The sequence below is a fragment of the Anolis sagrei genome, chromosome 3, assembly GCF_037176765.1.
Source record: "Anolis sagrei isolate rAnoSag1 chromosome 3, rAnoSag1.mat, whole genome shotgun sequence".
In the NCBI taxonomy this organism is placed as follows: Eukaryota; Metazoa; Chordata; class Lepidosauria; order Squamata; family Dactyloidae; genus Anolis; species Anolis sagrei.
The window spans coordinates 10,393,538-10,418,842 of NC_090023.1; the positions used below are offsets into that span (position 1 = coordinate 10,393,538).

General features: G+C 43.0%; 1 protein-coding gene across 1 annotated transcript in view; it reads right to left on the reverse strand.

The window, feature by feature from the left end:
- Positions 1-1,065: 1,065 nt before the first annotated feature.
- NARS2 (asparaginyl-tRNA synthetase 2, mitochondrial) overlaps positions 1,066-25,305 on the reverse strand; it is a 79,797-nt gene continuing 55,557 nt past the window's right edge. The window contains exons 11-15 of the mRNA XM_060771216.2: positions 14,441-14,507; positions 12,372-12,509; positions 8,108-8,205; positions 6,215-6,241; positions 1,066-1,485 (exon numbers count right to left, since the gene is read on the reverse strand). Of these exons, the coding sequence (XP_060627199.2) occupies positions 1,341-1,485; positions 6,215-6,241; positions 8,108-8,205; positions 12,372-12,509; positions 14,441-14,507 (475 nt within the window). The 3' untranslated portion in view covers positions 1,066-1,340. The remainder of the gene's footprint in view (positions 1,486-6,214; positions 6,242-8,107; positions 8,206-12,371; positions 12,510-14,440; positions 14,508-25,305) is intronic.

A 25,305-nucleotide genomic window follows, 5' to 3' on the forward strand; every position in this document is an offset into this window, starting at 1 on the left:
GAGAATTTTCTGTTTGATTGTTCATTAATAAAGGACTTAGTTATACTTTACAAGCCATCTAAAGATCATTTGTGGTGGAAAACCTCTGAGAACTTCTCCTTGGGCCCCCTGGCTTCCCACTGGGCAAATTTGCACGTCCTATTCCAAAGGAAATTCTTTACAGGCCCAGCGCGCAACAGAACAGGTATGGAGGACCAAATTCATTATGAGAACATTATGAGACCTAGGGAGGTATGAGAAGAACTTTATATCTTTTGCCTATCCTGCTTTTTTTTTTTTTTGTCGTGTCAGGAGCATCTTGAGAAACTGCAAGTTGCTTCTGCGTGAGAGAATTGGCCGTCTGCAAGGATGTTGCCTAGGGGACGCCCAGATGATTTGATGTTTTATCATCCTTGTGGGAGGCTTCTCTCATGTCCCCGCATGAGGAGCTGGAGCTGATAGAGGGAGCTCATCTGCCTCTCCCTGGATTCGAACCTGCAACCTGTTGGTCTTCAGTCCTGCCGGCACAGGGGTTCAACCCACTGCGCCATCAGGGTCTCCTGACCTGCTGAGATCACCAGATATATGGATTAAGCAGTTCCATGTTTAATACCTTGATTGGGTAAAAGCCCTGATGGAGTAAAGGGATGCAAGTGAAGGGAGAAGAATATGCTTTTTGTGCATTGGAGGCTATTAAGAGTTAAAACCTCACCCTACATTCACACCAATATCTTGACCCAGATTTGCCCATCTGCAATTTATCTTGTGCAAGATTGACACATCTGCTCTCACAGTTTGGAACAACAACATATTAAAACCTTTCTGATGTGTAACAAAGGAGTGTCACTTTCAATTACCCATTTAAGCTTGACCTGATTTTCGAAGGGTGTGTGTTTGTGTGAGATGGGGACTCCCTCTTATCATTACTTTCCAAAGCAAACCATCGTATCACAAAAATAGCCATAAGTGTGTAACTCTCTGACAGCTCTTCTGATATTTACAGTGTTCTGTGATCACCTTATTATGCTTCTTATCATTCCTGCTTCAGAGTCATCAAAGCCAAGGGGGAAAAATCTGGTAAATAAATACATTCCCAGTGAAGTTTATTCACTCCAGCAAAGGGTCAATTGATTTTCAGAGCCAGCAAAGAACAGGTTTTGAAAAAAATCTGTACATGAATATAATACAAAACTAGCCTGAATTTCAAAAATTGAACAAAGATGACCACAAGATTGTCCAAGCTTGAAAGATAAAATCGGAGGATTCAACTGTCTTCCCAACAGCGTTGCATTTCTGCCATCTTTCCATGCCATGAATTCAGAAAAACGAGGGAGTCCCATCCTCAGGAAACAAGGCAAATGCTACAAGATGCAGGAGCGAAGGTATCGAGGGAACGGGATGACGTCTTTGATGTTTTCGACTCCCAAAATGCAACGGAGGTAACGCTCAAAGCCCATTCCAAACCCGCCATGAGGTGTGGATCCAAACTGACGCAGCTCTAGATACCTGGAAGGCAAAACAAAATGCATATTTTCCATAAATCCCTTCTCATTGAAACTCCACTATCACATTTTACATTTTTTTCCATTTTTTTTCTGCATAACCTCAACTTTTTTGACTTCACGATTGTCTTCTTAGTGTCCAAGACTGGATTAGAAACTGGCAACCAGAGGAATTTTTCATTGCCCCTAAACTGTGGAATGACCTGCCAGAAGAGCTCCAAAAGCCAAACACATTGTCTGAATTTTAAAATAGCATTCAAGACCTATCTCTACCAAGTCAATTCAAAACTATGAATTCGGAAACTATGTTTCCAAGTATGGATGATTTTAATGTGTGTGTTTAAACCTATCGTTGTGTTTCTAGTCTGAATCTATCTATCTATCTATCTATCTATCTATCTATCTATCTATCTATCATCTATCTATCTATAAATGCTTTGTTCGTTTTGAGTGTTATAATTCAAAATCTGCCTGACGAATTGCCACCAAACTTGGCCACAAGATATCTACTAACCCAAGGAGTGACTATCACTCAAAAAATGATTTTGTCATTTGGGAGTTGTAGTTGCTGGGATTTATAGTTCACCTACAATCAAAGAGCATTCTAAACTCCACCAATGATTGAATTGAGCCAAACTTGGCACACAGGACTCCCATGACCAACAGAAAACACTATAAGAGTTTGGTGGGCACTGACCTTGAGTTTTGGAGTTGTAGTTCACCTATCTCCAGAGAGCACTGTGGACTCAAACAATGAAGGATCCAGACCAAAGTTGGCACAAATACTCAACATGCCCAAATATGAACATAGATGGAATTTGGGGGAAATAGACCTTGACATTTGGGAGTTGTAGTTACTGGGATTTATAGTTCACCTACAATCAAAGAACATTCTTAACCCCACCAATGATAGCATTGGACCAAACTTCTCACCAGAACCCCCATGACCAACAGACCCTTCTGACCCCCCCCCCCCCGACTCCCAGGTTGAGAAATGCTTCCTTAAGGCCATCCATTCCGACTCTCTTCACCGAGGCAAGAAAACATAATTAAAGCCCTCCTGACAAAGAGCCATCAAGCCATAGATATAGATAGATATATATGATACACAAACACGTATATAACAGATACAGTATCATAGATTTGAAAGGGACTGCTAAAGAAGGACAATTATATGCTACATGTTTGAGATTAGGCAAACCAGACAATCTCTATATCAACACTGACAAAGAAACAACAAGGCAGGAGAAACGTCAAGAGAGAATGCTTCTAGAACATGGCGATACAGCCCGAAAAACCTATAACAACCCAACAAGAAATACTGTTTACCCAAAAGCATAAAGAAATTACAAATATTAGAAACCAACACTTTCTCATTACTTTATTTTCCAAATCACCAGACTGGGCCACAGCAACGCCTGGCAGGGGATGGCTAGTGCTTTATAGAATTATAGAATCACTGAGTTGGAAGAGCCCTTGTGAGCCATCCAGTCCAATCCCCTTCTGCCATGAAGCAGGAAAATTTCATTCAAAGCACCCCTGACAGATGGATATTTAAAGCATTTAAAACTTTAAATGGTTTTATGTTTTTAGCTATCTATTATATATTTTTTTAAAATTGTACCTTGAGGAGAGACAGGTAACAACAACAATGTAATAATATATTACCTACCTCTTCCCAGGGTTCACAATGGGGTACAAAATATAATAGAATTAATAATAATAATAATAATAATAATAATAATAATAAACTGGTTTTTGAATTTTAGTTATTAGTATTTCTTCTATGTTGTTATTATTATTTTTATTATGTCAGAAGTGACTTGAGAAACTGCAAGTCACTTCTGGTGTGAGATAATTGGCCGTCTGCAAGGACGTTGCCCAGGGGACTCCCAGGTATTTTGATTTTTTACCATTCTTGTGGGAGGCTTCTCTCATGTCCCCGCACGGGGAGCTGGAGCTGACAGAGGGAGCTCACCCACACTCTCCCTGGATTCAAACCTACAATCTGTCGGTCTTTAGTCCTGCTGGGTTTAACAAGGGTTTAACCTACTGTGCCATATAATAATATGTTATTATTATAGTCTGCATTAACCAGGACTAGTCTAGCAGTGCTATTCTTTGCTGATTTTCTCCTTGAAGGAAGCAATAACTAATCTGAGCAATTTTCCCCATCATAAGAAAGTCTTTGAAAAACGATTTGCAGTTTAAGACTTAATTCTGAACAAAATTCATATATGATATTTTTGGGTCTGTAGGAAACAACATTTCCTGCGTAGATGATGATGATGATAATTGTATTTATATCTCACCCCATCTTCCCAAAAGAACTTGAGGTGGCTTACAAGTAATATTTACTTGCTTGCTGACCTACTTCCTAAATATGCAGCCATCATGTCTGCTGAGTTGAGACAAATTAATGGACAACCTTCTTGGAAAGCATGAAGGATGCTTTTAGCACCAAATCTCCCTGTTTTCGTAATGGATCTTGTGCCATTTATGAAATGTGACGAACACTGTCCTGGAGACTCAGCAGAGAAGCTCTGAACTGGTTAACTTTTGCAGGCTTTGAACCATTGACCGTCCACATTTGTGGGTCTGACTTTTGCAGATTCAGTTACTTCATGGATTTGATTGAAATGTTCTCATTAGGAATCTCTAAGTCCTCCAGCGCAACTTCATGTCAACAGGGCAGATTCAAAGACTAAGGCTAATTCTCCATCCACCTTGAAGTTTGACTTTGGCCGTTATGAAGAGCAGGAAATCAAGTGGAACAAAGTTGCCCGATGAGATCTAATGTATAATGGAGTTTTGTTAACAGCAGCTGAGCTTTGATTCTAAAAAAGCCCAGGCAAAGCTCCTCACTCATCAAAACTGAAGTCCAATATGGGTCTGTCCTTCAAACAACCTAGACTGAACATTTTGCCACTTAGGCAATGACAAAGTATTAATTCATTTCCAAGACATTCATTTCCTAAGCCTGATGATGCTGAAAAGATTTGCTTTTTCCACAAGGTATAGGTATGCAGTGCTTCCACAAAAGTGGGGAAAACTCAAATACCTGTAAGTCCTCCAAACCTGAATATTGTTGACTGTATTTAGCAGACAAAGAAAGGCATGTTACAGTAAGTCGTAACAGGATCAAGTGTGTGTGTGTGTTAAAGAAAACCTTATGCTATTAATTATGACGTGCAGCTGCTAATGTAGGTCAACTAATGAGTTTGGACCCCACCCGGTGAGGTATAACTGTATGGTTTTTAGAATACAGTTCAGCTTTTGCTCCGAGGAGCCTTTGCTCAGACATTTTGCTCAACCATTTCTACCGCTCTCTCATTTGGATGGAGATGAAGAAGCCTTATCAAAGTGCTGGTGTTAACCTATAAAGCCCTAAACGACTCCGGCCCGGTTTACCTCTCCGAACGTATTTTCCCATACGAACCATCAAGATTACTAAGATCGTCTGGAGGGGCCCTGCTCTCGGTCCCGCCGGCCTCACAAGCGCGGCTGGTGGGGACGAGGGACAGGGCCTTCTCGGTAGTGGCCCCGCGACTCTGGAACTCTCTCCCGCCAGAGGTTAGAACCGCCCCAACAATCCTGACATTCAGGAAACAGGTGAAGTCGTGATTATGGAGACAGGCTTTCAAAGAATGAGACAATGATCTGGATGGAAGACGGTGTATATTCGATTTTAGTATGACGACTGACCACTGTAGTTTTAAATATATGTGCTTTTTTAATGTTTTATTGTAATGTGTATTTTGATATTTTACCGATTGTATGTGTTTTTATGGTTGGAAACCGGGCTGAGTCCCTCTTATGAGGTGAGAAGCTCGGTATATAAAACTTTGAAATAAAATAATTCTGTATTGCTTACAAAGACTATGTAAGTTTGTTGCACTATTTGTAACATTGCAAGTTTATGTTTTAACTCTGCTGATAAGAGTAAAGTTTTTCTGTTTTTTCCTCTTGCCTGGGTGCACTGTTATTGTGTCTTAGACTTGACTGAAGTACACTTAGCGCAACAAGGTACAGTAGATATATTTTATGAATTTATGACCTATTAAACTTTTTATAAAGTTTTCTTTACATTTTTGGATGTAATCAGCAATTTTCTACAGCAGATCATAAATCTCCCCTCCCTCCCCCCAAATTCCTGTTTAATTATTGATGGCACACTTGCGAATAATCCAATCCACAAAAAATACATCTGAGAAAATTGAGGTCCAACTATATTCAGATTGGAAAATAAATTATTTTTTGGGTTGTTGTAGGCTTTTTTCGGGCTATATGGCCATGTTCTAGGGGCATTTTCTCCTGACGTTTTGCCTGCATCTATGGCAAGCATTCTCAGAGGTAGTGAGGTATAGATGCAGTTCTTTTTATCTCCTTTGAAAAGAAATTAGGACTTTTTGGGTAAATACTTTAAAAAGGCAGTGAAATATATATCTATGTTTAGCTTCGATTGGTGCAGGAAATAAGAGGAACTGCTAGAAACCTAACTGCTTCCACCCAAAGACTTTGAAGAAGAGTCTGTTTCTCTTTCATCACCTGGTATTAACAAACTGGTTGGGCAAATCAATTCCATTTGGATGGTCTCTAAATATGAGGCATCAATTGTTGCTAACTGTGAACCGCCCTGAGTCGCCTTCAGGCTGAGAAGCGCGGTATACAAATATGGTAAATAACTAAATATGCGTCAACATAGTGACAAGTAGTACTTTGATGTGTCTTACCATTGATAAGTGTCTTCGAGTCCCAACCTGTGGAATCAACAAAAGAAACGTTTCTTAGTAGAAGTGCAATGGTGACCAATTCTAGAGCAGTGCTTCTATTCACTTATTGCAAGATAAAGTGGCAAAGGTCTCATGGTCCATCATAGCACAAAATATGAAATCATAGAATCATAGAGTTGGAGGAAACCTCATGGGCCATCCAGTCCAACCCCATTCTGCCAAGAAGCAGGAAAATAGCATTCAAAGCACCCCTGACAGATGGCCATCTAGCCTCTGTTTAAAAGCTTCCAAAGAAGGAGCCTCCACTACACTCCGGGGCAGAGAGTTCCACTGCTGAACGACTCTCACAGTAAGAAGTTCTTCCTCATGTTCAGATGGAATCTCCTTTCTTGTAATTTGAAGCCATTGCTCTGTGTTCTAGTCTGCAGGGCAGCAGAAAACAAAATTGCTCCCTCCTCCCTATGTCTTCCTCTCATGTATTTATACATGGCTATCATGTCTCCTCTCAGCCTTCTCTTCTTCAGGCTAAACATGCCCAGCTCCTTAAGCCACTCCTCATAGGGATTGTTCTCCAGACCCTTGATCATTTTAGTCACCCTCCTTTGGACACATTCCAGTTTATCAATATCTCTCTTGAATTGTGGTGCCCAGAATTGGACACAATATTCCAGGTGTGGTCTAACCAAAGCGGAATAGAGGAGTAGCATTGCTTCCCTAGATCTAGACACTATGGTCCTATTGATGCAGCCCAAAATCCCATTGGCTTTTTTTGCCGCCACATCACATTGTTGGCTCATGTTTAACATGTTGTCCACGAGGACTCCAAGATGTTTTTCACACGTACTGCTCTCGAGCCAGGCATTGTCCCCCATTTTCCTCTTTCTTCACCTGACTTAGAAATTGTTCCTGTTTTAATATCCGTTAAGATACAGTACTTGCCCATGGGTAAGTAAACCCAGGCTTTTGGGATCAATTTTGACCAAAATGTTTAGACTTATACATGAGTATATACAGTAATGATTCTGTATCTGACTGTAGGGACATATCTTATTCATCTATTGTCCTGTTCTGCACCAGGAACAGAATGACCATCGTATGTAGTGGCTAAATGGTAAGTTGTGGGACAATCTTGGGTAGTTGAGTGGAAGGGAAAGAAGACACCAAGTTTGATAACAAACAGATGTGAACTCCCATTATATGCCACTAACATGATATGAGAATGGGGCTTGCAATTGGAACAACAGACTCAAGTCAGAGGAATAGCATAATTGCAAACTTTGGAAAATATTGGAGTAAAAGGTTAGAGATAAACCTCATTCAGATAGGAAAAGGCTGGCCTTGTCACCCTCTGGCCCTTCTGTGCTGCCAAAAATTTATTTTTTTCCTGATGACCACACTACTAGTTTTTCTCACCCACTCCAACAAAACCAACAGCTGGGATTCCTTTTTGCAGCCATTTATGTCTTATGGGTGAGTCAACACAAAAGCTTTCCTCCCTACACATAGTACCCAAAGTGAACTGAGAACCGGTCTTGTAAAATAGCAAACCAAGGTTTCTCATTCCATTGTATCCAAGCAGCTCCCCCACTCCCTAATCCAAATTTATCTGTGAGAAAGGAACACCTTTCTCAGCATTCTTCTGCATTAGTGTTTTGTCGAAGGGAGCAAATTTCGAGGAGGAGGGAACCTGGTGCTTTAAAGAGATTACACGCAGGCGGCGGGAACATCAAGGAACCCATCCCCAAGGAAGCATCTGTTCCGTCTGAGTGCCCTCCCTCTTTTCCACTCTAATTACTGGTGTCCTTAGCAAACCTCTCTGGACCAACTGTCAGCACGTCCCCTGTCCCCGTCCTCCCTCCAAATCAGGCGCAAAGTGGCAGACGTTCTTTTGACCTCTGAAGGCGGGACTGGAGAAAATCCAACCGGTCTTCTCTCAAGCTGCCTCCGCAAAGCTCCCCGACTCCTGGTACCAGAAGATCAACTGCTGCAACCTGAAAGGAAAGGGGGAAAATAGTTGGAAGGGATACTCAATCATGTGTGCGCCAGCTGCGCCAATACCTTGGGAAGTCTGACTTGGCCATGGTAGTCCATGCTCTAGTTACATCCCGTTTAGACTACTGCAACGCTCTCTACGTGGGGTTGCCTCTGAAGACTGCTCGGAAGCTTCAAATGGTCCAACGATCGGCAGCCAGGTTGCTAACAGGAGCGGGAGCATACAACTCCTCTGTTGCGCTAGCTCCACTGGCTGCCAATTTGCTACCAGGAACAATTCAAAGTGTTCTGGCCCGACCTATCTGTCCAAACGCATCTCCTCCTATGAACCAGTTAGGACGTTAAGATCGTCCGGCCTCACAAGCACGCCTGGCGGGGATGAGAGACAGGGCCTTCTCAGTGGTGGCCCCTCGGCTGTGGAACAGACATCAGCCCTTCCTACAGACATCAGATCGGCCCCCTCCTATCTGGCATTCAGGAAGAGAGTGAAGACCTGGCTCTTCGAACAGGCTTTCAACTAAGCAGTGCAATTGATTGATTATTGGAATATGGATTAATGGACAATGAGAGGGGATGCTGATTCTATTGATGAGACGTGCTGGATTGTTATTTTGTTGTATTGTTGTATTGATGTTTTGATGTGAATTAATTGATATTGCTGTTTTAATTGATTAATGATCTGTTTTGTACTGTTGAATTGGTTGTTAACTGCTCTGAGTTGCCTGAGGGCTGAGATGAGTGGTATACAAGTGAAGTTAATTAATTAATTAATTAATTAACCATATTTATATATACTCTCAGCCCGGAGGCGACTCGGAGCAGCTCACAATTGTCAACCATTTGATGCCTCAACAATTATAACAAATAAAACAATTATAAAATACTGTTAAAAACATTAGCATACAATATAAAAATAAAAAACCGTACAAAGTCTTAAAACATTATCATGAGCATCTCCATGTCAAGTAATTATTCAATTACATCATCAAGTAGTTCCATGATTTCGTATACCTATGCCGTATTTGGGAAGGCCTGCTCAAAAAGCCAGGTTTTCATCTTTTTTCGAAAAGCTAGGAGAGAGGGAGCCAATCTTATATCTCTAGGCAGGGTGTTCCACAGTCGAGGGGCCACCGCTGAGAAGGCCCTGCCTCTCGTCCCCACCAGACGCACCTGCAAAGAAGGTGGGAGCGAGAGCAGGGCCTCCCCAGAAAATCTTAACATCCTAGATGTTTCATAAGGAGAGATACATTTGGATAGGTAAGTTGGACCAACACCATGTAGAGCTTTATAGGCTAAAACCAGCACTTTTGCTGCTTTAGGGAGTCGGACACAAAGCGATGGATTCGAATTGCAGGAAAAGATATTCTACCTAAACCAGTGGTTCCCAAACCTCTTTTGACCAGGGACTACTTGACCAGGGACTACTTTAATCAAGGAGCATTCTCCAACATTAGTACCAAAAGAGTTAGGAATGAGTTGTTGGTCAACTTTAGATTCGGTTTGGTTATTTGGGGTGCTGATTCATAAAATTGCACTGGATAGACCACATCAGCTCTAGTTTCTGATACAGAACATATGTCATATGCATTCAGAAGAAGACCTACAAGCCACTCTAAACACCTTCGCAGAAGCATACAAGAAGCTCGGCCTGTCATTGAACATTGAGAAAACCAAAGTGCTCTTCCAGCAGTCACCAGCCAATCCCTCTCTAATGCCAGAAATATAGTTTAATGGTGTAATGTTAGAAAATGTTGACCATTTCTGCAACCTTGGCAACTACCTCTTCACAAAACTCAACATTGACACTGAAATACAACACTGCCTGAGCTCTGCGAGTGCAGCATTTTTCTGAATGAAGCACAGAGTGTTTGAGGACCAGGACATCCGGAGGGATACCAGGGTGCTTGTTTATAAACCTATTGTCCTCCCAACCCTGCTATATGCCTGCGAGATGTGGACTATCTACAGACGTCACATGCAACACCTGGAACGATTCCATCAATATTGCCTCCGAAAAATCCTGCAAATCTCTTGGGAGGACAAGCGGACAAATGTCAGCATGCTGGAAGAAGCAAAGACCACCAGCATTGAAGCGATGGTCCTCCGCCATCAACTCCACTGGGCTGGCTACGTTGTCCGAAAGCCCGACCACCGTCTCCCAAAGCAGTTGCTCTACTCCGAACTCAAGAACAGAAAACGGAATGTTGGTGGGCAGGAAAAGAGATTGAAAGATGGGCTCAAAGCCAACCTTAAAAACTCTGGCATAGACACTGAGAAATGGAAAGCCCTGACCCTTGAGCACTCCAGCTGGAGGTCAGCTGTGACCAGCAGTGCTGTAGAATTTGAAGAGGCACGAATGGAGGGCAAAAGAGAGAAAGGTGCTAAGAGGAAGGCACTTTAAGCCAACCCCGAATGGGACCGCCTTCCACCTGGAAACCAATGCCCTCACTGTGGGAGAACATGCAGATCAAGAATAGGGCTCCACAGTCACCTACGGACCCACCGCCAGTACACCGATCTTGGAAGACTATCCTACTCGGACAATGAGGAACTGACTAAGTAAGTATATGCCACCCAGTAGTTGCCATCTGCTCACCCACAGAAAACCATATTTAACAAGCCTCAGCACTATCAGAGGGTTTTGTGAGATCAATCGCTCTCATTGCTACAGTGTACTAACAGTGAGGCCGCGGACCATATTTTAGTTCTTGTGGACCACTGGTGATCCACGGAGCACAGGTTGGAAACCACTGACTTAAATATTAGGAAGAACTTCCTCATGGGTTGTTGTAGGTTTTTTCGGGTCTAGAGGCATTCTCTCCTGATGTTTCGCCTGCATCTATGGCAAGCATCCTCAGAGGTAGTGAGGTCTGTTGGAACTAGGAAAAAGGGTTTATATATCTGTGGAGTGACCAGGGTGGGACAAAGGACTCTTGTCTGTTGGAGCTAGGTGTGAATGTTTCAACTGACCACCTTGATTAGCATATAATGTCCTGACAGTACCTGGAGCAATCTTTTGTTGAGAGGTGATTAGATGAAAATTGCACTGGATAGACCACATCAGCTCTAGTTCCTGATACAGAACATATGCCATATGCATTCAAAAGAATACCTACAAGCCACTCTAAACACCTTCACAGAAGCATACAAGAAGCTCAGCCTGTCATTGAACATTGAGAAAACCAAAGTGCTCTTCCAGCAGTCACCAGCCAAACCTAGGGGTGAGAAAAGTGGTATGGAAATACTGTAAATAAATCCCTCTCCAATGCCAGAAATACAGCTTAATGGTGTAACATTAGAAAATGTTGACCACTTCCGCTACCGTGGCAGCCAACTCTCCACAAAAGTCAACATTGACACTGAAATCCAACACTGCCTGAGCTCTGCGAGTGCAGCATTTTTCTGAATGAAGCACAGAGTGTTTGAGGACTGGGACATCCGTAGGGAGACCAAGGTGCTTGTTTATAAAGCAGTACAACCCTGTTATACATCTGCAAGACTTGGACTGTCTACAGACGTCACATGCAACTCCTGGAACGATTCCATCAGCGCTGCCTCCGAAAAATCCTGCAAATATCTTGGGAAGACAAGCGGACAAATGTCAGCATGCTGTAAGAAGCAAAGACCACCAGCATTGAAGTGATGGTCCTCCGCCATCAACTCCGCTGGACCAGCCACATTGTCCGGATGCCCGACCACCGTCTCCCAAAGCAGATACTCTACTCCGAACTCAAGAATGGAAAACGGAATGTTGGAGGACAGGAAAAGAGATTTAAAGATGGGCTCAAAGCCAACCTTAAAAACTCTGGCATAGACACTGAGAACTTGGAAGTCCTGGCCCTTGAGTGCTCCATCTTCAGGTCAGCTGTTACCAGCAGTGCTGTAGAATTTGAAGAGGCACGAATGGAGGGTGAAAGAGAGAAATGTGCACCTGCGTAAAGCCAACCCAGGGGTAGTGAGGATGCTTGCCATAGATGCAGGCAAAACATCAGGAGAGAATGCCTCTAGACCATGGCCATACAGCCCAAAAAAACCTACAACAATCCAGTGATTCCAGACATGAAAGCCTTTAGGGAAGGTTGCTTTCATTCCAGAAATATTTTGAAAACAAGAAATCAAATGCCAACGTGACATCCAGCACAGAGATTTTATTGGACGCTCTTACCGTGCGATGGACACCATCTTCGTTGTCCCGCATATAGAATGGTTTCAGGTCATAGGGATAGTTGAAAATAAATACGGGGATTTCACCACAGTGTTTCAACAAGTATTTCTCATGTTCACTTTGAAGATCCTGGCCCCACTGGGAGAGGGGAATAAAGAGAAAAGAGCAGAAACAATTATCACGATTTCTAGTTTAAGAGCTCTACGGAAGCTCCAAGATCTAGCTAGACATTGTCTTGGTTGTGCAGGGATGTTTACTCCATCAGCAAAAGGACTGAAGTACCATCTGATGTATTGTCGAAGGCTTTCATGGCTGGAATCACTAGGTTCTTGTGGGTTTTTTCGGGCTATAGAGCCATGTTCTAGAGGCATTTCTCCTGACATTTCGCCTGCATCTATGGCAAGCATCACAACCTCTGAGGATGCTTGCCATAGATGCAGGCGAAATGTCAGGAGAAATGCCTCTAGAACATGGCTCTATAGCCCGAAAAAACCCACAAGAACCTACCATCTGATGCATTGTTTACCATCAAGAAAGGAGTAACGTGTGGTCTGGAAATTTACCTGAGGTCAGAACAAATAATGATGAGACTGGTTACAGACCAAAGTGAGTGACCACATATGCGGACTGAGTTGAACATGATTTTACCTTGGCGATTTGGTATATATGTATTTTATCTATATGTATTTTAATCTTGTATTGTTGTATGATGTTTTAACTTGCATTAGTAGCATCGAATCCTTGCTGTAAGCCGGCTTTTAATACTGTTTTAATTAATGTTTTTACTTATTGTTTTCATTGTTATCATTGCTCTGTTATATGTAGTGGCATCAAATTGCTGCCAAATGTAAGCTGTCCTGAGTCCTCCTTCGGGGGTTGAGAAGGAACGGGATAGAAACACTGGAAATAAATAAATAATAAATAAACAAAATATATTATTTTTTACCAAAGTCTATTTTATTTTGTCTCTTGAGTGCATAATTAAAAAGTTGTTTTATGTGAGAGTGTATATATGTGTGTGTGTGTATATATAGCACTGAAAAATACTTCTGAAGAACTATTTTTATGCACTAAGTGTTTCTCAACCTTCCTAATGCTGCGACCCCTTAATACAGTTCCTCATGCTGTGGTGACCCCCCAACCATATATTTTTTTTTGCTACTGTTGGGGTTAGGGGGGGGGATTGATTTTGACATTTGGGATTTATAGTTCATCTACAATCAAAGAGCATTCTGAACTCCACCAATGATGGAATTCAACCAAACCTGGCACACAGAATTTGCATGACCAACAGAAAATACTGGAAGGGTTTGGTGGACATTGACCTTGAGTTTGGGAATTGTAGTTCACCTACATCCAGAGAGCACTGTGGACTCAAACAATGATGGATCTGGACCAAACTATGCCCACATGTCAACACTGGTGAAATTTGGGGAAAATAGGAGTGTAGTTGCTGGGATTTATTGTTCACCTATAATCAAAGAGCATTCTGAACTCCAGTAACAATGGAATTGTACCAAGCTTGGCACATAGAGCTCCCATACCCAACAGAAAATACTGGAAGGGTTTAGTGGACATAGACCTTGAGTTTGGGAGTTGTAGTTCACCTACATCCAGAGAGCACTGTGGAATCAAACAATGATGGATCTGGACCAAACTTGGCATGAATACTCAATATGCCCACATGTCAACTCTGGTGGAATTTGGGGAAAATAGACTTGATATTTGAGAGTTGTAGCTGCTGGGATTTATAGTTCACCTACAATCAAAGAGCCCGCTGAACCCCACCAATGGTAGAATTGGGCCAAACTTCCCACACAGAGACCCCCATGACCAACAGAAAATATTGCGTTTTCTGATGGTCTTCGGCGACCCCTCTGACACCCCCTCGCGATCCCCCCCAGGGGTCCTGACCCCCATGTTGAGAAACACTGCACTAGCATATTCTCTGTTTCCTAATAGATCAGAGACAATAGGTTGATCAGTCTAACAACTGAACGGCAGTGGCGAAGAGGAAACTTTGGCCCTCTCTTATCAAAGGACTCCCAAATTATTTAAGAACGACATACCTCTGGTTTGTAAATGAAGTCTTCCCGAGCTCCTTTTAAAACTTCTATGGCTTCCGTATATGGCATTCTAGAAAAGGAGTGGAAAAAGACTTGTTTGGATTTATTTATTCTAGGCATATAAGGTGCAAACCCGGATTCCACAGCGACCTTACAGTGGAAACAATAAAGAACAGCGAATCTTATTAAAACAAATGACTTCAATCAAAGTTGGCAAACTGGAATGTGTCCAGAGGAGGGCGACTAAAATGATCAAGGGTCTGGAGAACAAGCCCTATGAGGAGCGGCTTAAAGAGCTGGAAGAAGAGAAGCCTGAGAGGAGACATGATAGCCATGGGCTTTCCTCCATTTTCAGGCTGAGGAGCCTGAGTTGTCATCTCCTGATTGTGTGGCTGGCAAAACTGCTTGGAGCGTCTCTTTGCCTTTTCCCACCTGCGAAGAAGTATTAATGCCACCAAAATTGTAAGGTAGTTCCGAGAATGCTAAATTAAACTGCCACCAATATGTATAGAGACGCTGGTATTAAAGTCTCTGTTTGTCCCTATTTGCGTTGTGAGGTGATTTTGGTAGAGTGGACTGCACCGAACGTAAAATCAATGGAGATGAGGCAGATTTAAAATAACAAAGAGAACAAGTTTATTGTTAAACAAAGCTTATTGTTGCAATATAAAGATGTTGAGCTTGGCATATGCTTGATGGTTACAATATGGCTTGGTTGAGATACATTCAGGCTATTGATGTTACAACTTATAAACTCTTTCTTTTAGTGAAGCGCTTTATTATTTCAGTGTTCCCTGTTGTGAATATTCTCACTGTTTGTCCTATACTGGATCAAACCACTGATCTCCAGTCTTCCACTACTGGCGATCCTAAAAACGCCTCTGTTAGATTCTTTCTACTCAAAGTAATCTAACGAGGTTTTCCCTTCAGCTCCCTTGTTGAAGAAATATTCACGAACACACTAAAAACTGACTTTACACTGCTTCACTCCTCAGAGTCCTTATCTGACTCTGCTACTTTCCCAGAGTCCTATCTGACTCTGCTCCTCTTCTCAGGGTCTCTTCCTCCTGACTGAAACTTAACTGTCACTTTCAAACCTTTTTCTCTTTAAGCTCCGCCCACCTCCTCTTCAGCCTTGTCTCCATGGCAACCTATCCCTCACAGCTAGGCCATAGGCAACCAATGTAAAACACAAATACAGATATTAACACATTATAATAAACACTTTATAACAAACACTTCTGCACACCACCGAAGCAGTACCTATTTATCTACTCACACATTACATGTTTACAAACTGCTAGGTTAGCAGGAACTGGAGCTAACAAATGGGCGCTCATTCCATCTCGCAGATTAAACTGCTGACGTGTAGGTCAGCAGTTCAGCCAACCTTCAGGTCAGCAATTCAACAGCACAAGGGTTTAACCTATCGTGCCACAGTGGATCCATATGTGTTAGGTCCTCCTACATGACTTTCTGTACAAGAGGTATAAGACAACTTTAGCACAGCTGGTAAATCACCAGCAATGATAAGATATTTCAACCGAAAGGTTGCCAGGTTGAAGCCCTGGGTTGGCGTGAGCTGCCTACTGTCAGCCCAGCTTACTGTTGATCTAAGCAGCTGTAAGTAGAGAAGTTAAAACAAGCGGGGGAGGTATTTTATGACACCATAGAGAAAAAGATTAGAAAATGTCCTGCAACCAAAAGAAAGTCCTGATGGCTCTTCGCCATAGAGGATGGAGCGACAGCACCCCCGTGGCTGGATTCGAGCAGCGGAGAGACAAATTTGTGCTGGCACAGGACATGGCATGGAAATTGATTATTCAATCCCCAAAAGCACACTGGAAAAGCCAAGTTTTTAAACTTTTTCTAAAGGCTGCCAGGGAGGGTGCCTGCCCAATCTCCCTGGGGAGTGAGTTCCAGAGCTGGGGGGGGGGGGCAATCACGGGGAACACAATAAAAACAGCAATTTTTAAATATGTGTTTTTTCACAGGAAGTTCTGTGTCCTCGGTGCCCTTTGATGGCGCAGCGGGTTAAACCGCTGAGTTGCTAAACTTCCTGACTGAAAAGTTGGCAGTTTGAATCCTGGGAGCGGGATGAACTCCCGCTGTTAGGCATAGCTTCTGCCAGCCTAGCAGTTTGAAAACATGCAAATGTGAGTAGATCAATAGAATCATAGAGTTGGAAGAGACCTCATGGGCCATCCAGTCCAACCCCCTGCCAAGAAGCAGGAATATTGCACTCAAAGCACCCCTGACAGATGGCCATCCAGCCTCTGTTTAAAAGCTTCCACCACACTCCAGGGCAGAGAGTTCCACTGCTGAACGGCTCTCACACTCAGGAAGTTCTTCCTCATGACTGTGAGAGCCGTTCAGCAGCGGAACTCTCTGATAGGTACCACTTCTGCAGGAAGGTAACAGTGCTCTATACTGTCATGCTGGCCACATGACCCTGGAGGTGTCTACGGACAATGCCAGCTCTTCGGTTTTGAAATGGAGATGAGCACCACCCTCCAGAGTCGGACACGACTAGACTTGATGTCACGGGAAACCTTTACCTTTACTACCTGTGTCCTTAACCCCAGCAAATCATAGAATCATAGAATTAAACAGTTGGAAGAGACCTCATGGGCCATCCAGTCCAACCCCATTCTGCCAAGAAGCAGGAATGTTGCATTCAAATCACCCCTGACAGATGGCCATCCAGCCTCTGTTTAAAAGCTTCCAAAGAAGGATCCTCCACCACACTCCGGGGCAGAGAGTTCCACTGCTGAATGGCTGTCACAGTCAGGAAGTTCTTCCTCGTGTTCAGATGGAATCTCCTCTCTTGTAGTTTGAAGCCATTGTTCCCTTGCGTCCTAGTCTCCAAGGAAGCAGAAAACAAGCTTGCTCCCTCCTCCCTGTGGCTTCCTCTCACATATTTATACATGGCTATCATATCTCCTCTCAGCCTTCTCTTCTTCAGGCTAAACATGCCCAGCTCCTTAAGCTGCTCCTCATAGGGTTTGTTCTCCAGACCCTTGATCATTTTAGTCACCCTCCTCTGGACACATTCCAGTTTGTCAATATCTCTCTTGAATTGTGGTGCCCAGAACTGGACACAATATTCCAGGTGTGGTCTAACCAGAGCAAAATAGAGCATGGGGAGCATGACTTCCCTAGATCTAGACACTAGGCTCCTCTTGATGCAGGCCAAAATCCCATTGGCTTTTTTTGCCGCCACATCACATTGTTGGCTCATGTTTAACTTCTTGTCCACGAGGACTCCAAGATCTTTTTCACACGTACTGCTCTCGAGCCAGGCATTGTCCCCCATTTTGTATCTTTGCATTTCGTTTTTCATGCCAAAGTGGAGTATCTTGCATTTGTCACTGTTGAACTTCATTTTGTTAGTTTTCGCCATTCATCTCTCTAATCTGTCAAGATCGTTTTGAATCCTGCTCCTATCCTCTGGAGTATTGGCTCTCCCTCCCAATTTGGTGTCGTCTGCAAACTTGATGATCCTGCCTTCTAGCCCTTCATCTAAGATCTTTTTCACACATACTGCTCTCGAGCCAGGCATCCCCCATTTTGTATCTTTGCATTTCGTTTTTCCTGCCAAAGTGCCATGTAGATCCAGCCCAAGTCTTCTTTCCCATAATAAGGCGGTTTGTATAACAAATACAGCACTCACCATCAGACATGACCAACATCAGAAACTTCCTAATACTAATACTAAAGCATTTTTATTTCTAAAATCTATGTCTGGCAACTCTTCCCAGCCAGGACTGTGGGCTGTGATTTGGCTTACGAATCGGTTTTGGAGAGGAAGCTTCCTGTGGAAGAAGGGGAGCTTTTAAAAACAATTTTTAATATTGGCAGGATTAAAAATCCAGCCCACGCCATCCCTCCCCCCCCCCCCCAAATGTGCCCCTGGAAACAACACATTATGCTTGGTTTTTTTTTTTTTAAAAAAAGGATTTACTTAAAATGTCATTGCAAACTTGGACGAACTCCCACAATAGGAGAGTCAAGGTCCTGAAACATCTGTGGCGAATCGTCATGCATTTGCATTTAAGGACCGTATCTGCCCATTCTTGCATACTTAAGACATATTTATGAGTTATATTTAGCTCATAAGGCTAAAGGGGTTTCCCATGGCTTTTCTCATCTCCCAAAGAAGTCTGAAAATAGAGATTTGGGCAGGTGCAAAGAGGTTTCCAAGAGCCAGTATGGTGCAATTGTTTGGCTACTGGCTCTTTCACATTACACAATTATAATCTTACAGTGGACCAACCATGTTTGTGGTTCTAGATTTTGCAGATTTGATTATTCATGGATTTGAAAAGAACAGATTTCAAAATCAAACCAATACCAAATATTTGATTTACAGTCTCCATAATGGGTATTTTGTGCCATAACTATTGCTCTCAGATAGACAGTTACTGGCAGTAAAGTTCAACAATTTTACAAGAGTGATTCTTACGTGGTTGACTTTTCACATTTCTTTTTTTAATTTTACCCCCTTTCTTGTAGCTTTTGAGATAAAATGCATTTGGGCTATTGGGGAAAAATATATCAAAAGTGAAATTTACTAAAAAAGAATCTAGATGTTATATAGGAAATTTGGAAGTGTAAGTGAATTAGCGTTAAATAATAATAGTAATCTCAGTTCTTGTGGGTTTTTTCGGGCTATATGGCCATGTTCTAGAGGCATTTCTCCTGATGTTTCGCCTGCATCTATGGCAAGCATCCTCAGAGGTGAGGTCTGCTGGAACTGGGAAAAAGGGTTTATATATCTGTGGAATGACCAGGGTGAGACAAAAGGCTTTTGTAAGTTGGGCTAGGTGTGAATCTTTCAACTGACCACCTTGATTAGCATACAATGGGCTGACTGTGGTCAGTTGAAAGATTCACACCTAGCCCAACTTACAAAAGCCCTTTGTCTCACCCTGGTCATTCCACAGATATATAAACCCCCCTTTTTCCCCAGTTCCAGCAGACCTCACCTCTGAGGATGCTTGCCATAGATGCAGGCGAAACGTCAGGAGAAATGCCTCTAGAACATGGCCATATAGCCCGAAAAAACCCACAAGAACTGAGTGATTCCAGCCATGAAAGCCTTCGACAATACAATAATAGTAATGGTATGAGGGTTGAATGAAAAGTAATGCCTCCACCTTCATAACTCCTCAAAAGATGGAAGTACTGGTATGCTGCAGGTACTGGCTTGTTCAGTAGACTCTCCTCTGCAGTTCCATTTTGGTGGGAAGCCTTAACATTGAACGGTTGTGTTGTTAAAGTGCAAAGTATGGAAACCTGCGCAGACAGTCAGTCAATGTGACTTAAGCAAGGTGAGGTCATTGAATTCTTGACAGCAGAAGGTGTCACCCCAAAGGAGTAAGTTTAAAGATGTTGAGGTGGGAACATCTGACTTACGTGACAAACAAAGAGTTGGATGTCCTGTGACAGCAACCTTTGAGTTTCAAAAGCAAAAGGTTGACAGATTGATTCTGGATGATTGTCGTATCACTCAGAGAGAAATTTCAATTAGTTAAATTAGCCTCCCCGCATAAGTGGTACCTAAATTTCCTTCTTGACAGATGCAACTGTTTTTCAGGCTGCAAAGGTCAACAGCAAGCTAGACAAATGGCCGGAAGCTCACTCCGACCCGGGATGGCTTCGAACTCATGACCTCTTGGTCAGGAGTAATTTTAATGCCACTGACTCCCAACCAGCTGTGCCACAACCCGGTCCATCTATCTATGTATCTATGTATGTATGTTATAGGATGTCTACCACATTCAGTGAGCCAAACTACACATACTCATCATTGCCAACTTTAACTACTGGTGGGGTTTGGGTGGGGGGAGATTGATCCAGGATGTTGAGAGTTGTCATTCACCCACATCCAGAGAGCCCTGTGAACCTTGCAGATCTGGACCAAACTTTGCACTCATACCCATCATGGTCAACCTACCCGTGGAGTTTTGGGGCAATGATACATGATTATGAAAGTTGTATCTCAACCACATTCTTATGCATTTTCCTTCCTCTGAAATACAGCCTATGCCATTCACTGGGGTTCATTGGTGCCTCCCACTCAAGTACTAACCAACGCTGAACCTGCTTAGCTTCCCAGATAAGACAGAATCTGGTGCCTTTCGGGATTCAATTAGAAGGAGCATGGTTTGGGGCACGATGCCCAAGCCAACGTACACATTGGACCTAATAAATGATGATAATCCCATTTTGTACTTGCCAGAGCATAATGTGCTCTCCCCCAGCTAGCACAGCAGGGATACTCTCACAGCCTATTGCATATAAATATGTGGAAAAGAACTCGGAGAATATATGTGCGCGTATGTTTTCTTAATAGCAAAGCTGCTTGAGTGGGCTGGGGAAAGCACAATCAGCACAATCAATTGCCTCTTTGCTCTAAAGTGCCATTCCAAAGCACTCTCTCTCTCTCTTGCCTTTTCATCCTTCAAAAAAGCCGCTTTGATAATTTTATCACATATTTGCATGTAAATGTTTATTCCGTCGGGTCCTCTTTTATCTCACAAGGTGTTCTGCTGTGACAAGATACATAGGAGAAAATGCTTGCTGATTATATTTGCAACTGAACACAATCAACTAATGCATGAGGTTTGCAGGGGTGCGTGGGCTGGCACAGAGCATGGGAAATTGCATGGGTTTTGTTTCAGATGCTTCCAGTATGCTTACTGGGGGATTTTGGGTGGCATAGTCCAAAACGGAAACTCCCAAGAGGGGGACTAGTGCACCTTTTGACCCTTGGCTACACTTTTAGTGGGGCATTGTACTTACTTACTTAGGCGATCCCTCATTGGACGAGTAAGATGGTCTTCCATTATGGGTTTCCTTGTGGGTCTGCATGTGGTTGTGGAGCTCTATTCTTGCTCTGCATCTTCTTCCGCAGTGTGGGCATTGGTTTCCAGGTGGAATGCGGTCCCGGTCAGGGTTGGCTTGACGCGCCTTCCTCCTGGCACGTTTCTCTCTTTCACCCTCCACTCGTGCCTCCTCGAATTCTGCAGCACTGCTGGTCACAGCTGACCTACAACTGGAGTGGTCAAGGGCTAGGGATTCCCAGTTCTCAGTGTCTATGCCAGAGTTTTTAAGGTTGGCTTTGAGCCCATCTTTAAATCTCTTTTCCTGTCCACCAACATTCCGTTTTCCGTTCTTAAGTTCAGAGTAGAGCAACTGCTTTGGGAGACGGTGGTCAGGCATCTGGACAATGTGGCCGGCCCAGCGGAGTTGATGTTGGAGGACCATCGCTTCAATGCTGGTGGTCTTTGCTTCTTCCAGCACACTGACGTTTGTCCGCTTGTCTTCCCAGGAGATTTGCAGGATTTTCCGGAGGCAGCGCTGATGGAATCGTTCCAGGAGTTGCATGTGACGTCTGTAGACAGTCCACGTCTCGCAGGCATATAGTAGGGTTGGGAGGACAATAGCTTTATAGACAAGCACCTTGGTATATGGATTTATTTATTTATCATGTCAGAAGTGAATTGAAGGTACAATTAAAATGTATTTAAAACACAAATAAGGTTAAAAACTTGGCATTATATGAAGTTTCCTTTGACCGGAAGCTGGCCACCTGGACTGCTTCTGGTGTCACTGTGAGAAGGTCCTCCATTGTGCATATGACAGGGTTCAGACTGCATTGTAATAGGTGATCCGTAGTTTGTTCTCCTCTGCACTCACATGTCGTGGATTCAACTTTGTAGCCCATTTCTTAAGGTTAGCTCTGCATCTCGTGGTGTCAGAGTGGAAGCTTCTTAGCACCTTCCAAGTCACCAGTATTCTGTGTGCCCAGGAGGATGCTTCTCTTCAGGTCTCAGCCATTGATTGAAGTTCTGCATTTTAGGCTGCCACTTTTGGACTCTCACTTGCTGAGGTGTTCCTACGAGTATCTCTGTTGATCTTAAGAAGCTGTTTCTTGATTTAAGGCATTGGCATGCTGACTGATATCTGAACAGAGGGTAGGCCAGAGATGTTAGGGGGGTAGGCCAGCTTGGGGGTCCTTCTGGACTCAACGCTGTCACTTGAGGCTCAGGTGTCGGCGGTGGCTGGGAGGGCCTTTGCACAACTCAAACTTGTGCGCCAACTGCGACCATACCTCGTGAAGTCTGACTTGGCCAGTGTGGTCCATGCCTTGGCTACATCCAGATTGGACTATTGCAATGCGCTCCACGTGGGGCTGCCCTTGAAGATGGCCCGGAAGCTCCAGTTGGTACAACGGGCAGCAGCCAGGCTCCTTACTGGAGCAAACTATAAGGAGCATAAAACGCCCCTTTTAAAACAGCTTCACTGGCTGCCAATAAGTTGCCGAGCCAAATTCAAGATGGAGATTATGACATATAAAGCCCTAAATGGTTCGGGTCCCACCTATCTTCATGATCACATCTCCCTCTATGAACCGGTGCAAACTTTAAGATCTTCCGGGGAGACCCTCCTCTTGTTCTCACCACCGTCACAAGCATGGTTGATGGGGATGAGAGAGAGGGCCTTCATTGTTTGAGTCCAGAGTGCCATCTGGATGTAGGTGAACTACAACTCCCAAACTCAAGGTCAATGCCCACCACACCCTTCCAGTATTTTCTGTTGGTCATGGGAGTTCTGTGTGCCAAATTTGGTTTAATTCCATCATCGGTGGGGTTCAGAATGCTCTTTGATTGAAGGTCAACTATAAATCCCAGCAACTACAACTCCCAAAATCATTGCGATATTTGAGCCAAATTTGGTCCAGTGAAAATAGATCCTGCATATTAGATATTTACATTATGATTCATAACAGTTGCAAAATTACAGTTGTGAAGTAGCAACAAAAATAATTTTATGGTTGAGGGTCACAACATGAGGAATTGAATTAAAGTATCGCAGCATTAGAAAGGTTGAAAAACACTGTGTAGTTCTTTAGCAACCATTGAGGACAATATTATAAGCTACTAGCGGTCCCCTGCCACGCGTTGCTGTGGCCCAGTCTGGTGATATGGAAAATAAAGTAATTAGAAAGTGCTGGTTTCCAATATATGTAACGTCTTTATGCTTGTGCGTAAACAGTATTTTTTGATGTTTCTTTGACAGTGCTGATGTAGAGATTGTCTGGTTTGTCTACTCTGGAACATGCAACATATAATTGTCCTTCTTTAGGGGTCCCTTTCAAATCTATGGTACTATATCTGGGTGTATGTGAATTATATCTATCTATCTATATCTATGGCTGGATGGCTCTCTGTCAGGAGGGCTTTGATTATGTTTTCTTGCCCTGGTAAAGAGAGTTGGACTGGATGGCCTTAAGTATTTTCTGTTGGTCATGGGGGATCTGTGTGGGAAGTTTGCCCCAGTTCTGTCATTTGTGGGGTTCATTCAGAATGGCCTTTGATTGTAGGTGAACTATAAATCCCAGTAACTACAACTCCCAAATGCCAAGGTCTATTTCCCCCAAACTCCATCTGTGTTCATATTTGGGCATATGGAATATTTGTGCCAAGTTTGTTCCAGATCCATCATTGTTTGAGTCCACAGTGCTCTCTGGATGTAGGTGAACTACAACTCCCAAACTCAAGGTCAGTGCCCACCAAACACTGCTAGTATTTTCTGTTGGTCATGGGAGGCCTGTGTGCCAAGTTTGGTTCAGAATGCTCTTTGATTATAGGTGAACTATAAATCCCAGCAACTACAACTCCCAAATGATGAAATAATTTTTTGAGTGATGGTCACTCCTTGTGTTGCCAAGGTCTATTTCCCAAATGCCAAGGTCTATTTCCCCCAAACTCCATCTGTGTTCATATTTGGGCATATGGAATATTTGTGCCAAATTTGGTCCAGATCCATCATTGTTTGAGTCCACAGTGCTCTCTGGATGTAGGTGAACTACAACTCCCAAACTCAAGGTCAATGCCCACCAAACACTACTAATATTTTCTGTTGGTCATGGGAGGCCTGTGTGCCAAGTTTGGTTCAGAATGCTCTTTGATTATAGGTGAACTATAAATCCCAGCAAGTACAACTCCCAAATGACGAAATCATTTTTTGAGTGATGGTCACTCCTTGTGTAGCCAAGGTCTATTTCCCAAATGCCAAGGTCTATTTCCCCCAAACTCCATCTGTGTTCATATTTGGGCATATGGAATATTTGTGCCAAGTTTGGTCCAGATCCATCATTGTTTGAGTCCACAGTGCTGTCTGGATGTAGGTGAACTACAACTCCCAAACTCAAGGTCAATGCCCACCAAACGCTGCTAGTATTTTCTGTTGGTCATGGGAGGCCTGTGTGCCAAGTTTGGTTCAGAATGCTCTTTGATTATAGGTGAACTATAAATCCCAGCAAGTACAACTCCCAAATGACGAAATCATAATTTTTTGAGTGATGGTCACTCCTTGTGTAGTGAGACGTTTTGTTGCCAAATCTGGTGTGATTTCTTTCATTGGTTCCTTTGTTTTTAAGGTACTCATTATGCACAGAGCATTTTTATATATATAGATTGCTAGTGTAGCACCAACTTCTTAAAGATTAATTTATACTATTTTATGGCAACTATTATTATTTTATGCCACTTGAGACTTAGTTTTTAATGCGATCCTTTTTTTAGGTGAGTCTGAAGGAGGTTTGGAAAATGAGCTATTAATAGCGAGCAATAAAAATAAGAGATATTAGACTCTAAACAGAATCTCATGAGGCCTAAGTTATTAAAATGCCACCCACCAGCACAGAGATGATGTGGAATTGCTGGAGGATATTTAGTAAAGGCCCAAAGTTAATGGGTTTCCACTGGGAGGCCCTTTGTCTTTATATTACCGTGGCACAAACACGGCAGGGTAGTAGTTTGTGATGCTAAATAACCAAGGAAATAGCAGGAAAGGTA